The sequence below is a fragment of the Pyrgilauda ruficollis genome, unplaced genomic scaffold (assembly GCF_017590135.1).
Source record: "Pyrgilauda ruficollis isolate IOZ18807 unplaced genomic scaffold, ASM1759013v1 scaffold40, whole genome shotgun sequence".
NCBI classification, from domain to species: Eukaryota; Metazoa; Chordata; class Aves; order Passeriformes; family Passeridae; genus Pyrgilauda; species Pyrgilauda ruficollis.
Window position 1 is genome coordinate 4,944,594 of NW_024525490.1, and position 18,353 is coordinate 4,962,946.

Below are 18,353 nucleotides of genomic sequence, written 5' to 3' on the forward strand. Positions count from 1 at the left end.
AGTGTACCTTTTGAAACTGTGGTTGCTAAATAATGAAGAAAATAAGACCAAGTGAACTATGACAGGCATATGTTTATTTACATGTGAGATATATCTGCAAAATCAGGCTAAAGAGCTCAGAAATTATAAAGGAAGGTAATTTTAAAAGAAACAGGGAATTGAAAGGGCTTTTTTTTCAAGTCGCCTTTTTTTTTTTCTTCTGTTGAAGGATAATCTTTTGCTGGACTCTTATCACCTTCATTCTAGTAGAGCTGTGCTAATGACCACAAAAGGAGAAAACCTACATTCCCCCTCTGGAGTTAACATGAAGAAAATCTTATCATTCAAAAGAGCCTGACCTGCTATTCTAGCACTGAACAAATTAACAACGTACCACAAGCTCATAAATAGCACTCTCTGGAGTCTTAAATGCCAACTTCTTTTCCCTAATAAGCAGTTTTATCAGAATTTTAAACCTGAAAATTTCTGACTGTAATAGTCTTTGTGATGTTTATTTAGAAACACTTTTGCAACACTCAGCAGATTTAATAGAAAACTATAAAAGTGTTTGGAATACAAGATACTACAATACCACAATGATATAATTCCACACTTGTCTTTTTTCCTCCTAGAATACATAATTGTTATCTCATACAGAGTCTTTCAATTCCAAATCCCAGACTAATACTAAATGTTCTCAAAATCACAATGTTTCTCATGCTAAATCAGAATAAGGCGCTACTAATGGTCCAGACCAGAAATTCCTATGAAGGACAAATTTTTCCTCAATGTGACTGTATTACTTTGTGCTGCAGCAAAAATTCAAACTCAAGTGTCTTTGGTATTGATATTTCAATTACTTGTCTGTCTCCCTGCATGTACAGTGATCTGGCTAAGGCTAAGGCAATAAACTTTAAAGAGATTGCTCTTACTCATTAACTCACAATTACTTGTCTGTCTCCCTGCATGTACAGTGATCTGGCTAAGGCAATAAACTTTAAAGAGAAAGATTGCTCTTACTCATTAACTCAGCAAATGCAATGAAAATAGTTGGGGTTAAATGCAGAAAACCAGAACTGATTCTTGAGAGCACATAGAAGAATGGAGAAAATGTATCTGGACCAATACTAGTAATTTAGCCCGCATAACAGCATGCTACTACAGAAATTCAAAGTCTGTAAAACTCAGAGAAAAAAATTCAGGGAAAATAACAACTTCTTCCACAACTGATACTGATGCAAGGTAAAAACCTGACCCCTGAGAAGGCAGCAGGAGCTCTGGGATCAGGGTTCCTCCATTAGCTTATGTCATTCATTCAAACTTTTCATCATATTTTGTGACATTTTTAATTTTAAAATTCTCCTTTATTCTATGCAATCACACTTAAAAAGAAAAACAGCTGCAAATTTTGGCTGAATTTTAAAAAGTATTTCTATTTAAAATATAGCCCACAATACATAATAACAACCCAAGGCATTATGTCGTAAATAGCCCAAAATGCAACAGTGAATACATTCAGGCAGAATGCAGCTGATTGGCTTTACCTTTACAGAGGCTGTTTAAGTTTAGTGATTTCAGTTTGGTCCCCAGTGATCAGTTTTCTAAAGGAGAAATGCTACCACAGTCAAGTATTTCAGCAAAGAGGCTGAAGGCAGAACATCTAAGAAGCTCCACATCTCCTGGGACCCTTAAGGAAGTAAAGGTGGAACAAACCATCTATATGTTCCTTGAAACCCAGAACAGTTCTTGATCAGATCAAATAATCATTACAGTGTAACAGGCCATCCCAATAATGCTGTTTTACCTCTAGCCTCATTCTGGAAGCATGCTTCTGTATCTTACTGCCACTTGAGCATTCCCTAATGTGGGAAGAGCCCTCAGAGTTTACTTGAATCAGTGGCATGCTACCACCAAATAATGAACCAAGATTTGGCATTTTGGATGATATTTACTTTGGTCTTGAGAAAAGATCTGGGTAGGAGTCGATGGTAGGGCTCCATAGGAAGTCAGCCTGCAATGGGCCATGCTGTACATTTCCTTAGACCAAATAAAAACCTTCAATCCCAAAGACTGGAACTTCAGCAAACTCCAAACACACACGCTTCAGTAGCAATGATGCCATAGAGACAGAAGAATGAAGAATAGCTGAGACTACAGCACAATCCTTAGTATGCAATTTGGAAGCCCTGCACCCTGGGCACTCCCTGCCTGAAAGCACAGCAGGACTGTGTTTGGGATTGCAGTCCTGTCAGACACCCGTGTGTCCTGCTCAAAGCAAAGCGGGGAGGAGCAGTTTTGATGTGGAGTGTCACTAGTAAGGACTGTGGGATATTACAGAATCACAGGATCAGAGAGAGGTTTGGGTTGGAAGGGACCTCAAAGATCATCAAGTCCCAACCCCATGCCATGGGCAGGGACACAAGGACCTGTGGCTCAAAGCCCTGTTCAGCCCGGCCTTGAAAGCTTCCAGGAATGTGGCATTTACAACTTATGTGGGCAACATGTTCCAGTGCCTCCCCATCTTCAAAGTTCACTCCCTCTCCCATTCTGTAGTTGCAGCTTCTAAAAATTTTGTACCTGAAACCTAATGTACATATGTACGATAAACCTGAGGGGACAAAATCAAGAAAATCACAAATGAAGTCTGGGCCCAAAAGCAAAAGGTGTGGCTTTGTTGGAAAAAAAATAAATTCCAAGGAGCTTGTCTTGGGGTCTGTTCTGCCTGGAGACAGCAAGGGGCTTGTGGAAAAATTTTCTTGTTTCTAATTTGAACAGTGAAGAGCTTGTGGTCTTCTCCTATTATGTTCCACTGAGGCAGTTGCCTATAATATTCCTACATATGAGCAAAATTGTCAAAATCAACAGTAGGAGAGAAACACTTAGTCTAGATCTGAAGATTCTGCAGTTACACTGGCAAAATCGAATACATGGCATGTCATTGCCTGTTCCTCCTTTCAGCATCATGCTTCCATTAGAGGACATGGGGCTTTTATAATTGTAAATGCAAATATAAAGCATTTATAAATTTCTGTTTATGCATCGAAAGAAATCAAAAACATTGCTTAATGCCTCCACAGAGGCAGTTGCCATTTGAACAAGTCAGATAATATTAACTGATTTTCATCTGAGTGGTAAACAGTTTTGCTTTCTCTAAAATAGAATACACATCACCAACTGTGAAAATACTCAAAAACTTAAAAAGAAAACATCAAAAGTATTAGAACAACTAATTTTTCCTATTAGTTCATAAAAAAACTCTGAATTCTCAGGTGAAAATCTTTCATCACCTTAGCCTTGACCTGTGCTCTTTAAAAATATGTGTTTTGTTTCTCCCTGCTTCACTCCTTCCTCCAATAAGTTTCTTTTAGAACCAGTGTCAAAAGAATTTTTGGGAAGCTGAAGATAGAGTTAAAAAAAAAAAAATAAAACCCCACACTATTTTCTTCATCCCCAAATTTACCAAGAAAGCGAAAGGTAGTCTGTAAAGATGAGTGCTTTCCCTTCTGTTGATTCCATTGGTATAAAATGAATCCCTGTTTATACCCACAAATATTTTACAACCTGATGTTCAGGGACATGACCTGGAGGATACAAGCTCAAGGTTCTGTGGGCAGAAAAGAGATTTGAATTCTGGCCGAGCCTTCAAGCTAACTTGTGATGGGGCTTTAATTTCCTCCCGAATACTCTGCAAGTTTAAGCTGACATTTTCTTTGCTTCTGCCAAACCTTCCTAGGATAGAAATCAGCTCTGAGATGAAGGAGAGGTTTTGTTTATCTTAAAATAGCACTTCTCCCCCTTTTCTGAGAAAAGACATAAACTAATTTAATTTCAGTCCCTATATTTTGGGTCTATGTAGCTTTTTCAGAAGCATCTTAGAACTGATACTAGTTTTCAATCATAATTTTCAGGTACTTAGCTACTTTGCCTGGTGAAATCTGCTAATATACTGATGTCCTGTAGAGTCTTGGAAACATGTCATATATGGAGCTCTGCAAACTCAAATTCAGGGACTTGTTTGTGCAAATTCATATGCGGCACTTAGGGACATGGTTCATTGGTGGATTTGTCAGTGTTAGGTTTATGGCTGGACTCGATCTCAAAGATATTTTCCAACCTAGATGACTCTATGATTTGTTTTAGTTTTCAGCTACAGTAAGCAGCATGTGTTAAGTATGCACGTCATCTTAAAGTTAATGCAAGACTTTATCTTTTAATTGCCTTCTGCACAATTGTCAAACAAAAAAGCCATGTTTCTTCAAAAGTAATCAAAGTTAGACAATCTTTCTGCCTCTAAGGAGCTAAGTGAATCTTGGCTTGCAGTGCCTCAGTGTCAGCAAACGGTGCATGTCCCAAATCTAGACACTTTGTGCACGGGACTCCACCATTTGCTCGCTGAGAACATGAACCCTCACCTGCTCTGTGCATGGACAGATTATTTGGTGAACGTGGACATAAACCTGGAATACATTACATTTAAGGTAAGTTTTATTCTTTTTCAGTGCTTGCTATTGTTGCCTAAGAAGTAATACTGCACAAGCCACAGTGGTAGCAACAATGCCTTGTCAGGTGTATGCTTACGATCAATTATTGCCTCCCTACTTAAGATAGGCAAACGGGGTGGAATTCAACAGGTGATGAGTCCATGCCAGGATTGGGATACCTGTTGGGATACTCCTTGATGATCTGATATATGCTAATCTGAATGGTTTCATTCTCAAAGCGGCTGTTGCTCCGATCTTTGTATATCCGGAACTCGGCGGCCGTCACTGCCTCTCCGTGAGGGATCTGAGTCAGGTCAAAGCGGAATTCTTTGTAGTGCCTTCGGTGGTGGGAGAAGTCCTTGTCCCTTTCAACTGTGAGAAAAAGAATTGAATGTAAATTAAAGACGTGAAACAAATGCCCATTTGCCATGATTAATGGAGCATTCCCTCTGCTTGGGGGTTAACAAACATGACAATATAAAACTGTGCAAATAATAAAACCACAAGCCCAGACATACTTCCAGTTAAAGGAAATTCCACCAGCCCAGTATCTTCAGTTCAAAAGAAAAAAAACTCCGTGGCTTTTATATAAATTCCAGAAGCTGGAGTGGAAAGAATATCAAAAAAAGCTGAAAGGGGGCATGTTGTAAAGCAGCTAGAAATATGGACAAACTAAAAGCTGTGAAAGGATTTAGGACTTCAGTGTAGCCATAAGCACAGCCATAGCAATGTCAGAACTATAGATGACTTTGGAAAACACTAATGGCCTCTAATAACCAGGCTGATGAGAGGAATGCAGCTCATTTCCGTTTAACATAATAAAAGTGGTACTAAAGTGCACTGCAACAACTATATAGTTAAGAAGCAGCTAAGTCATATAAATTAACACAAGTTGTACTCTAATGGCATGCACATCATCTTTCCAGTAGTCAGAAGAAGGAACTGTGGGTCAGGGCCAAGTGCTTCTGGCACCCCAGCAGCATAGGATGTACAATTCTGGCTTGGGAAATCCCCTCAAACCTGTTCTTGGTGGGCAGGTGCAGCTCCCACCGCTTCTGACATTGCCACAATTTAAAATAAAAAAGCAAACCTCATGATTTCTTAATTGAGGTTTCTACAGGATTTTAAGAGGAACAAACCAGAGGATTTTAATTTATAACTGGTTTGGGTCTATTTCCATTATCTGCTGCAGTCCTGATTCTGAGTTAGGAGCAACTTTTGCAATGGAATATATGTTTTGATGTGACAGCGGAAACTACAGGCCGTAGTACTGGCTGATGATCTCCTTATGGGATTAATACTTCAGATTTTAAGGATGTGGAAAGGAAAATGATCCATGGTTTCCACTTCCACAGAGTACAACGTATCATTGACCTATGAATAAGCTGTGCTCCGTGGGAAGACAGAATTTCTCTCTTCTGGAAAGTTCTACCTGCCTCGTGACATACGTGCTTTGTTTAACTGATGGTGGACAAAGTCTAAAATTCAGAGTTGAGATTTGGTTTAGATAACCAATTAAACATTTATGGCTGCTCTCAGCTTCCCTAAACACTCTCCCCTGCTCTTTTACTGCATTTTAGTCCTCAGATCTGAGGGAGGAACAATGTCTGTTCTGAAAAAGCACACATTTGCATTACTAAATGCTACATGTATAAATAATGTGTAAATTATTACAGTATTTATACTTACATGCTCATATATACATTCCTCCCAAACAATTTTTTCTACACACATAATGTGTGTGTTTGCATGTATATACATATAATTATATAATTTTATATATAAACCTACGTATCTGTATTATTATAATGTATATGTTGTCTTATAAAATAGAAATGCACTAAAAGGTAAAAAAATCATTTTAGGCTTGCCATATAAGGGTATAGTTATGGACATACTGAAGTGGGAGCTATTGAACAAAAAGTATTTAACACTGTTTTCAGAGCAGTAATTACTAGTTAAGTCACCTGTGGTCATATACCTAGTTCTTAACAGTGTACTTCCCTGCCACCTTTTCAAAAATGCAAACTTTCCTTGCTTTCATTAGCTTTTATTATATTTTTTTTTTACATGCAAGTCTGCATTGCCTTAAGAACCACGAAAAATAAAATATATAGGCTATAAGAACACTTTATCTTCAGTGAAAATGAACTTTCTCCCGGCTGACAAAAGGAAAATTGTCTGCTAACTGTGAGGTTTACTTGGCTCAAGTGCATATTTAGCTTACATGGGTTTGCCATCGAAGGCTGTGTAGAAAAAGTAAAGCCGAAAAGCAGCAGAAGCATGTAAACTGGCTGCTCTGTACCTGAAGATGGATGGGCTGCTACTGAAGAGAAACAGGATACAGTCTATTTAGCAGCTCCACTGCCCAGTTCTAAACCGTGAGATATATACAGAGATCTGACTTAAGGTTTGGGAGTTGTTTGCTTTTTTTTTACAATGCCCATGTAAAGCCTTTCATTTCAGAGGAGTTTGGCAGAGATTAGCATATGCAAAAGCACTGAGCCGGGAGGGTTTTTTCTAGCACAAAGAGTCTGCTCCAAGTTTCTGAGGTTATAACTGAGCATTTCAAAACTGTCATGGAACAGATATGTCAATAACCTTCAAATGAGAACTATATTTAACAGAGACTTAGTATAGTGCAAACCTTTCTGCTGTCTCTGGATAGTATTTTTTCAATAAGTATTTACCAGCATGCACGGGTAACTAAGCACTACTCACTATGAGTAAATATTGAATAAAACGTTTAAATGCCACTGCTCCTGGACTGATTGATTTTTATTTGGGTTTGAAGCTTCCTTTTGTCTAGTTTCTACCAAGTAGTTTCTAATTAGCAACATCAGTTTAGAAACAGTAGTTTATATAGTTTATATATAAGTTTATATAGTTTGGACAGAAGCCTCCACAATACACCTAACTGTATCAGTGGGGATCTCTCAGGATCACTCACAACTGCTGAAAGCTGAAAGAATACTGACAGCCACTTTCTGGTGGGCCTCAAATTAATTGTTACAACTCACACAGATAGTACTTATCTGTGTTTCCACGTATATACCCAAGGAAAATGCAGCACTGCCACCTGAAAAGAACAGAAGTTCAAAATTTCTCTGGTTCGAGACAGCGTTTACAGGCAGGCCAGGACTTCAGAGTAGCAAGAGTCTGCAGAAGGGAAGGGCTGTAGGAAACAGGCACTGAACAACACTGCAAAAACACCCCGAGTCCAAGGAGATCCCATTCTCTGCAGTGAATCCAGAATGTCTAATGTCTACTGCAAATTTACATCAGCCAATGTATAAAGAAAAAAAAAAATTGCATACAAATTTAGACAGCCTAAAATCTTGCATTATATAGCAGACTGCAAAAACGAGGTGATGGTGATGTTACAACAATGACCAATGGTTAGAATGGCAGCCAAGTTAAAAAAGTAAAATATTATTTAATTATAATGAATATTTTATTACTGAAAATAATACAAAAATCTTGGTCCCTTCTGCATCTAATAAATGCCTTGTCAGGCAAGACTGTGAATGCTCAGTAGGGCATCTGTCAGGTCCTTTGTCCTGCTGAAATAGCATGAAGTGCAGGGAGGCACCATTTCCCAAATATTTTTATTTCACAGGCAAGAGCTTTTCAACACTGGCAGCCTGAAAAACATAGGTTAAAATTTTTAAGTATTCAGTCCTTTCAGAATGTTCTCATGTCATTCCAGCCCTGCTCAGTACATCTGCCAAAATGCATTTCTGTGAGACAAATCACAGCATCTAAAAACCAGTTGACCAGAAAATCTGTAAGTATTTTTTAATCATCGGAGCAATATAATTTTTCTAAGTAAAAAATAAGTAGAATATTACGGGCAATGCTGATTACAAAAAAGAAAAAAAAATCCTTGGCTCTCATTGGTCAGGATTCTTAGCATTGACATTTAAAAATGGTATTTTTATACCACCTGAAATTAATATATGCAACACTACAGTTACATCAGACAAGTCGTGGCTCAGGGGAATATCACAAACACCTGTGTGTAAGATGGGAAAGAATGATATTTTCCACCCATGTGGCAAACTGATGAAACATTTACACTGTATTAACACTAAGTCCAACTCTAAGAAGAAAAAAAGTCAAATTTACAGGAAAAAAGGAATTTTGGAAAAGAGGTCTTCTTTTACACCAAAATAAAATATCATGCACTATTTTTATTAACAAAACTATTTCTTTTATGAGGGGAAAAAATAACAACTATAAAACACTGAAAGCACTTATATAGATGTATAACAAGTAATCAGTATTTTAGAAATTCAGCTATAAATATCTGATTATGTTGACTGAGCTTAAAAAATATAAAAACTGCTAGCAATGAGTTTAGGTCATAGTGCATGAGGGACTATTAGATCTGCTCTTTCATTAGTGATTAGCTCCACACTGATATGTGCTTCACTTTTCCTGAAATGATGGTGTGTGGCTGTGACACATAGACAAAGTGAAAGCTGCTTTGGCAAATGGGTAACAAACCAAAGATATGCTGAAAGACATGTTATAATAAACTGATTTTACAATATAACATCCCAGGATCTCAACTGGCTTCACAAACAGTGAAGCCTCACCAATCAAATTAATGTCACTTTTTAACTACTAAATCTATGTTCCAAGGCAAAATGGACCTGTGTAAGTATAAAGGGCCATTTACACTAATCTCACTGAATTTCACTGTTTGACTCTAAATTCTTTGTATAAGTACTAAGTAAACCAGTCAGTTTTAATCACTCCAAGGTGATAAAGTTTACAGTAAGCTGATACACTACAAACGACACTCATTTACATCTTGAATATAATTAAATGATAGTTTATCTACAGTGAACACTTGTGGTTATCTGACCAAAACAGGTCAAAGGTTCCAGGAATTTTCTCCTGAAATTACTCAGTGCTGCCTCTAATGACTGATAATTGAAAGCAGAGACTGGAAATATCAAATGTGGTAGGTGACAGATAAGCAACAGATTAATGCAAGTACTCTGTTACAGGACACTGAAAGGTCAGAGGCCCTAGGAATTAGCTATTGTGCTACTGTGAAAAGACAGACATCAAATAGCTGCTTACCCCACTCTTGCTCTTCTCTCTCTCATTCAAATTCCAGTATCACAGATGAGACTGTTTAGAGTGACTCATCTTTCATAAATTAAAGCAACAAATGTTTTGTAGGGTGTGTGGAAAGGTGAAAAGTGATTCTAGAGAAGCATACAGGGTTCAAAAAACCCCCAAAATAAAACAGCTATGCCAGGTGCAAATATTTCAATGAAGTGCTTCTGAGAGAAGTAAAGGACATTTATCAGAATGTCATTCTCAGCTGAAGAGAGACCAAATTACAGATTCTAAAATATTTTTTTTTTAATATTTTTAAGCTTTGTAACTTTTTTGGCTTGAAGAAAATGAATATCAGCTTCAGAAAATCACTTTATCTCAGAAAGCATACCTTTCATTTTCTCACCCTAGAAGTTCTAAAAATATAAAATCTAGTTAATATTGTAGTAAGTGGCAGCAATTTAATCCTGTTCATTGGCCTTTGAATGAGGATTACAGACTTCTAGAAAGGATTTTAAATCAGATGGACTTTTAAAGCCCAAAAATTAAGAAAAATAACTTCCCAAAGTGGTGATTTAAAAACAAAAAAGCAGCAGATTATGATTCTACTTCTCTAAGCACTATTGCTTTACCAGGTTTATCTGTTTTTTACAATGGTAAGTTTCCTGATCTGAACGCAGGGAATCTATTTTGAGTTAGATGTTGAAATTGAAAACACAGTCACCTGTCCTTGCTTTGGACACCGGAGGTGGCTGCCTGATACGGTCAGTGGAGAGACAATTCTGTTTGTTAAGGGTCAACTGCCTTGTACCAGCCAGTAAACAGAACAAAAGAGGTTATTTACATTTCCCCTTTGGTTCACTGCAGCTCCAGTGGATAGTCCTTGCTCAAAGGACAGTTCAGTCCTTATCAGTTGATTTCAGTGACTGTATCCTGACTGCCAGGATGCCAGTAACCCAGCAATGCGACATCCTGGGCCATTCCACACAAGAAATGCAGGGGTTGAGGTCCAAAATGAGAATGAAATGGGTTTTTGCTCCCACACCTGACTTCTTTTTATATTTGACATTAGACATTTACCATTTACATCACCATAATCATTCAGCTGAGTGTTTTAACTACAAAACTTCCCCCTGCATGTCTTCCATTTAGGATGCAGTTGTCACCTCAGAAACATGGTGGGATGGCTTGCACAACTGAAGTGCTGCTAAAGGTGGCTGTAAACTCTTGAGAAGGGATAGACAAGGAAGGAGAGGCAGTGAGGTAGCCTTCTATATTAGGGAATGTTTTGATTGCCTAGAACTTACTTATGGTGATAGCTGGGTTGAGTGCTTATAGGTAAGAATCAGAGGGAAGGCAAATGGCAGATATCCTGGTAGGAGTCTGTGATAGACCATCCAGCAAGGATGGAGGGGGAAATGAAATCTTCTGCAAGCAGCTGGGAGAAGTCTCCCAGTCACCAGCCCTTGCTCTCATGGGGAGCTTCAACTTACCAGATGTCTGCTGGAAATACAACACAGCAGAGAGAAAACAGTCTGGAATGTGTGGAAGAGAACTCCCTCACACAGCTGGTGAGGGATTCAGCTAGGGAAGATGGACATGCTGCTAGTGAACAGAGAATCGCTGCTGGGTGATGTGATAGGTGGAGGCCTCTTAGGCACAGCAAACACAGAATTATGGAGTTTTAATGGAATTTTTAATTCTTGAAGAAGTAAGGTAGTGGTCAGCATAACTGCTCCCCTGGACTTCCTGAGGGCAGTCTTTTGCCTGTTTAGCAGGCTGGTTGGCAGAGTCCCTTGGGAGGCAGACCTGAAGGACAAAGGAGTCCAGGAAGGATGGACATCCTTCTTGAGAGAGATCTGAAAGACCAGGAGCAGGCTGTCCCCATGTAATCTGGGTACTGCCTTAAAACACAATGAAAATGTTATTGTAAATACATCAGCAACAAATGGAGAGCAAAGAAAAATCTCCATTCTATTGAATGTGGGGGAAAACACAGTGACAAAGGATGAGGAAAAGGCTGAGGTACTTAATGTCTTCATTGTCTCACCCTTTAATAGAGCTGAGCAAGTTGCTCTCTGGGTGTCAGCTCCCTGAGGCTGAAGACAGGTATAGGGAGCAGAATGAAGCCCTCAAAGTGGTAGACTTGTCAGTGAAAGTTTAATACTTGCAGTCAAGGATCTTAAAGGCTTTTCTCAATATAAGTGATTCTATATAAAAAATATAGGCAGAGGTTGAAAATAGGAGTCCCCAAAATTACATTCCACACATACCCTATCTTAGGCATGAAAGTCATTGTCAGAAACTTAATCTACATTCAGAACCCCTTCCAACTGGAGCAAAGCTGTTTCCTTTATCACTGGGGATTTTGCTTAATTAGAAAGGGCAAGTCTGGAGGATTTTTTTTTCATTGCAACAGTTCTGTTTCTTAAGAACTGATTTATTTCAGTTCTTTTTATTTGAGTTTCTCTGCATTTATTATTATTATATTGGTTGTATTTAAAATAATTATATATTTACAGATGTGGTTTTGAAATAATAATGTAAATTACTTTCACATGAAACTTTCTTTTCAAAACACAAAGAATAGTTTGATCAGTCATGTACAGAAGCTAGATACACTGCTGTAAATTTAGAGTTATTTCACTAAATCCTTTGTTTTTAGGTCAGCTACTGACATCAATGAGCAACATTTTCCTATTTTGTTTACCAAAATTAGAGGCCGTTTGAAAATTGTTTGATGAAATACTGTGCAGTTAGTGACAGTTTTAATAAATGAAATACTTATTGAATCCAAATTTTTAGTGGTTGAACATCCCTTCTATAATTGAACAGACTTACTGAACTATATAAATTGCATAGTAATTCAAATCAAAACAAAGTCAATGAAAAAAACTTCAACAATGGCATTATAAAGCAAGAAGGAAAAGTGAAAGCACAATAAAAAAATCAAACTAACAAAAAACAATTGCCTGTCTTTTTTCAAAGCAAATATTTCACTTACTGATTTTCTTTCTTTAATCCTCAAAGAAATGCATTTCAAAATCCCATACTTTATAAAAAAGAAAAAGTTAGACTGTATTAATGTATTTCAATCAAGCACTTAGTATTACATCTTTTGAGAGTGCTGTTCTATTATTAAAGTGTTCATTTCTCCATTTTGTTATTTGTAGTCAATAAGATCTCATAGATCATTGCCAATTAACAAAAAACACATTTCAGAAACTCCGAATAGTGTAAAGACTAAAATATTATTAAGGTGGACTTTCAAATTACGTGATTTCTCCTTTCTAATCCCCTCAAAATGTGCATGCAATGTTTTCACTTTAGTAAGTGATAGACAGTTCCCAGGCAAATAATGAAAGGTATACACCCACGCTAGAATATAACTGAATATGTAAAAGGATAAGTTTCTCCTTTTTTTCGTTAATTATTTTTAGAATTAGAACTCGGTTAATAGTTAAAAGCTTCCAGCATTCACCATGAGAAGGAAAGAGTTCCCAGAAACCATGTAACAGTGCCTGCCAGCAACTTTCATAAGCAGATACCTAAAGAAATGCCTCAATCAAAGAGGCATAACTGAGCTTGGCTTTCCCACACAGAATCTCCCAGGTGATCTGGACGCTGTGAGATTACCCATGATACCTTCTTGTTACTTTACATTAAATTATGGAGTGAAGCAGAAGTTTTAATCAAATTGCTGGTCTTCATTCAATTGCCAATGTTTTGTTAAAAATGTCATTGCTAAACATGTGTTATTCATTCAATTTACTCTTCTTCCAAGTCAAATGCACTTGCTCAACAAGTCAAAACAAGTGCTGCACTGCAGCTGGTCCAATGATAATTAAATGCTGGAAGGCTTTCAATTGTTGATACAAAGTAAGTGGGAAAGCAACACCCTGCTTTTCTTATGCTGCCTTGAGCCCAGCCAACACAAGAGGAGAAGTAACCAGACAAAGAGATTGAGTTTTAGAAGTGAACCGAACTTTGAGTATAAGTCTGGGTACTATCACAATCCTAAATAAAAGATAGTAGGCAATGTGATTCCTCAAAATCTCCTTTTTCTGTTGTTTTTGACAGTATCATGCACTGTATCTTTCAACCTGACAAATGCAAATACTTCACTCCAGTTGCTCAGCCGTAGCACAAAGCACAACAAAAGATACAACTGCACGTATGTGCTATTTAATTCCGAATAACTAAGGACCCTGTGGACACACCATATTATGAAGGCACTCCAATCACAAATACATATGTTAATCTAAATCTACTAGATTTCTGATTGAGTTCAGTTTCATCTGTGATAAATAAATCTTTACTTGGAAAAAAAAACCTCCACAAAGATCCCTCTATTACGTAGTTCTGAGCTAATGCATAGATAAATTAGCTAACACTTACACCACCACCACTTCAGATTGCTAATTTTGCCTGCTGTTTTCAATGATGTCTATTTTGCCTCACCTTTGGCAAAGCCAATAAATTTTGATACCATCTGTCAATAGACTTCCATTTTTTCTCACATTTAATTCTGTTTTTCTATAATCACAGATCATCACAAAGAAAACTAACAATTATTGCCAGGTTTCTGACTGTGTGTGAAAGTCAGGATGTCAGATCAACACAACCTCAAGGTTAACAAATGACAGAAAAAAAGATCCCTCTTGGGTTCAGCTGCAACTGAATAGAAACAAAAGTTATACCTCTGGGATCCAATGGTCAGAAAATAGGTGTAAGTTATAACTGTTTTGACACTGTAAAAGTATACAGATGGAACATAACTTCTGAGGAGGGTGAAAGGGCATATATCATCATAGGGCAACTGGCAGGGGAGGAAAAGCAAAACATTAAAGTGCACTCTATCTTCTCACATCTCCATAGTTTCTGCTCATGTTAACCCTCTGCTCACTTCCAGCCAGAGGTGGCAAGTCACACTGCTGTTTGCCATTCATGCATGTTGTCTGATAAACTCCATCTCTTTTCTGCTGTGGAATTTGTTGGAAATGCTCCCATGGAAGTTGTGTCTGAACATTAAAATGGAAAAAAACTGGATAGGCAATATTTTCTGCTTACTCTGTGCTCACATCTGAATATTTTAATATTACCTATACCCATTAACACTGACCAAGCATTCCATAAAAACAGTCCAGCTATAAAAAGGATAATGAAGGAAGCCCTCAAGAACATATCATTTAGAAAGTAGAAGAAGGCTTCTTTACATATAAGAAATCAAAAAAATTTACAAGACTATATTATAGACAGGATATTAAATACAGTTGCAAAAAAATAGCCCTGCTGACAGGCCGTGCACTTAGTTATTAGCAAGCCAAGGACTTTGAGTCAGCTTGGCTCAAAGAAAATCAGAAATCCTCTGATTTATACTTCAGTTGCACAAATGTATACTGGGCTAATCACTATACTGAATCATCACCTTAAAATTAAAAATTTAAGAGACTAAGCTTCATCTTTTATAATCTGTTGGCCCTTGTTTTGCAGGTTTGTCCTGCACACTCTTGCTGTTGTCCAACACCAAGGAGCCACCCAGGAGAGCCTAAGTGGTGGTGCTGAGAAACAGAGCACAGCAGGGGCAGGCCCTCACACACATTACACTGGGAGAAAATGGGAGGAAGATGAGGAGGAAGAGCAGGTAGGAGACTGGCCTGGGGTGGTGAGAAATGACACTTTCAGATGGCAGGTTTTAACAGCCAGTTTGGGATCTGACTGTGGTTTTAACAGCTTGTTAATATGGATACAAAATGTACCCTCTCCTCTGTAGCTCTGTCAGTCTAACCTGACCATGATTTATTCTCAGAGAGATAATTTCCCCCCCCTCAAAAAGAAGGAAAAAAATTTGGTTTTTTTCCCCAGAAAGAAGTTTAAAACTTACCAAAGTTAATGATCAGTTTGGCCCTCTTTCTGGACAGAAACTCCCTGACAGTTAGTGAATAAAATTCCTCTGGATTGGCCATCCAGCAGGACACCTGCACTGCCAAAGGAAAGTAAAAATAACCTTCACAAACAATGTGAAGAGCTCAGATTAACTCCAGGTAACATGGCAGTAGGTCATGATCCCTCACGGTAGGTTCTTTTGGATAGACTTGGGGAGAGAGACACAGGAGGCTCAAAATGACATAGGCAAAAAACTAATTTCCAAAGTAGAAAGTATGACATTTTGAGTACATCTGTTCATCTGAAAATTGTCTGATGCAAGATCATCACTCCTCTCCAAAAAAGACCCAATGATTGATGTCAATGTGTAAGACAGGAGTAAGGTCCCCCTTCTTTGTAGCTACTGTGTCACAGAGTCACAGAGAGGCTGCAGGTGGAGGGGACTTGAGGAGGTCATCTGCTCCTGGCTGAGGCACAGCTACCTAGAGCTGGTTTCCCAGGACTGTGGACATACTTGTAATATTCCTGCATTTCAGTGTTATTCCACCTGGGACTGCATGTCTCATATTCCTCACACAGTTACTTACAGACACAATACCTAAGCCAATTGTAGAGGCACCTACAATCACGCTGTAGGTGCAGCACTTCTCTGGAACAGCAAAGATGGTCTCCTGGAGCTTGTACTCTGCTGAGCTGATGTGGCCCAGACAAAACTTGTGTCTCTTTCTGAGCAAAGGTAAGAATGAGCAGGGAGTGGGAACCCGACCTGCAATCTTGTTGGTACCACACCACTAAGAATATTTCACGTGCATTTTGCAGCAGCTGATCAACCTTTGCCCACGCTTGTGCTAAACCTGTGTTTCCACTAGGTTTGGAAGTGACAACTGCTTTAATCTCTGGGTATAGGCTTAAAAAGTAAAAAACTCCATTTGTCAATCTGGAAGCATCACAGTCTTGTCTTTTGGAGACATGCTTTCATTCCCATTTTGATGAAAACATGCTTCCTACCTGCAGACAAGGAGAAGCAGCATGATTTAATGGAGGTTGTGGTAAATCTCATTGATATAATGATGTAATGTTAATGATAGAGTGACATGTTAATAAAGGAAGCTTCATTGTTGTACAGCAGCAGATGGTAATGTAGACACAGCATGAACAGGTCATAACTTGTTTGGCACTTGTGCCCATGGAGCCAAGATTTCAGTTCATGATGCTCCTGTGTACTGGTTCCAGCTGAGTGATGAACAAGACATGTTTACAGACCTTTTAGACAAGGTCTCCCATGCTAATAAGCACTAATAATGCCAATATTATTTTGTATTTTGCATTTATAAGGAATACATACAAATATGGAGGAGTCAGAAGACAACTGCTTTGCAAGCAAAACAGTGGCAATATGCTGTTAATCCTAGTGACATTAGTGTCTTCATTCTGACCCAATGAATTGCAGCATGAACTTGAACTAATCGACCTCAAGATTAGCTCAGCTGGCCAGAGCATGGTGCTAATATGACCAAGGCTGGGGGTTCAATCCCCATATGGGCCACTCACAAAAGAGTTGCACTTGATTCTTGTGAGTCCCTTTCAGCTCTGAATATTCTGTGATCTGTGTCTTAGAATTTACTCCACAGCATCAACTGCCTCTGGATTTTGCATTACCACATATCTCTACAGAAAAATATATGTACACATATTTTGTAAAATTATGAATATATTTATAATATATTTATAAATATATTTCAGATATACTTACTTAAATCTAAAATTTGATATATCTAAAAATGTTTTTCCTTGTAAATGTGATCTCATTATTATACACAGCCTCATTAAACATGATTATTAATTCAATACTTTAAGAAGTGATGAAAAAAAATTACCTTTTGAAGAACCATAGTTGATAGCTATAGGATATATTATAGGAGATAACCAAAGAATTAAAGAAAAGAAAAAACTTTGTTCTGAAATAATATGCAATTTTAAATTACTGTGATATACAACACTGTATAGTGTCACATTATACTCACTCTCAAAATTCTGAAAAACAAACCAACCCTTCCTGAATGTCATCATATTTAACTGTATGTTTTCAGGTATATTTTCTATTGCTTAACACCCAAGAGCATTTAAAAATTATGATCTTTTGAATACCTTGACATCCAGCAAATTCTGTGTTTTATTTTTAATCACATAAGCTTGTAATTTAAATCAGTACAAAAAAAACATTTAACTCTGCAAAAGCAATTGTGTCTAGTTGAACTATAGGTTTAATCTTTGCTACATGAAAGACAGTACAGAGTTTTAGCTTTCACAACAGTGTTCAGTTCACAGTGACAACCATGGGCAGTACTGCATCAGCCAAAGAGCTCACAGCACAGCCCTAAGTAACTTATCTTTTTTATCTAGAATTTGACTCATGATGGATGATAAACCATTGCAATAATGCCATAATGATGTGCAATTAACCACTACAAACAATTAATATTTTATGGCACTTCATTCTGCAATAAGTCTATTGATCACTGTTATAATAAAACAAAATTGAAGGTGTATTCTTTTGCCTTGCCTTAAAATTTTGGGACTAGATTTTTCACCTGGTAATGGTAATTTTATAGCTTCTATTCCCTTTTTACCTAATGTATTTTAGGAAATCAAGTTTACTACAAATTTGTGGAAAGTAAGCTATGGAACAACAACAGAAAAGGACACACACACACATATATATATCTATACATATATATCTATCTAATCATTAGTGAGAAGTGATATGGTCAATGCCGTGTGTTTCAAAAGCCATCAACTATATGAAAAGCATTGTAAAATTAAAAGTGCTTGAAGTTGCTTTCTGAGCCTTTAGACTGACCATTTTCAAGAACTGCAGCTCTTTCTGCATGTCGATTTGTTTTCATTTTTGTTTTTCTGCAGCTGCAGGGG

General features: G+C 37.6%; 1 protein-coding gene across 2 annotated transcripts in view; it reads right to left on the reverse strand.

Annotated features, from left to right (window-relative positions):
• The window catches only part of BMP5 (bone morphogenetic protein 5), a 55,895-nt gene that overhangs the window by 26,354 nt on the left and 11,188 nt on the right, over positions 1 to 18,353 (reverse strand). For both annotated transcript variants that reach the window (XM_041477464.1, XM_041477465.1), the window contains exon 2: positions 4,640 to 4,832. In XM_041477464.1, the coding sequence (XP_041333398.1) occupies positions 4,640 to 4,832 (193 nt within the window). The remainder of the gene's footprint in view (positions 1 to 4,639; positions 4,833 to 18,353) is intronic.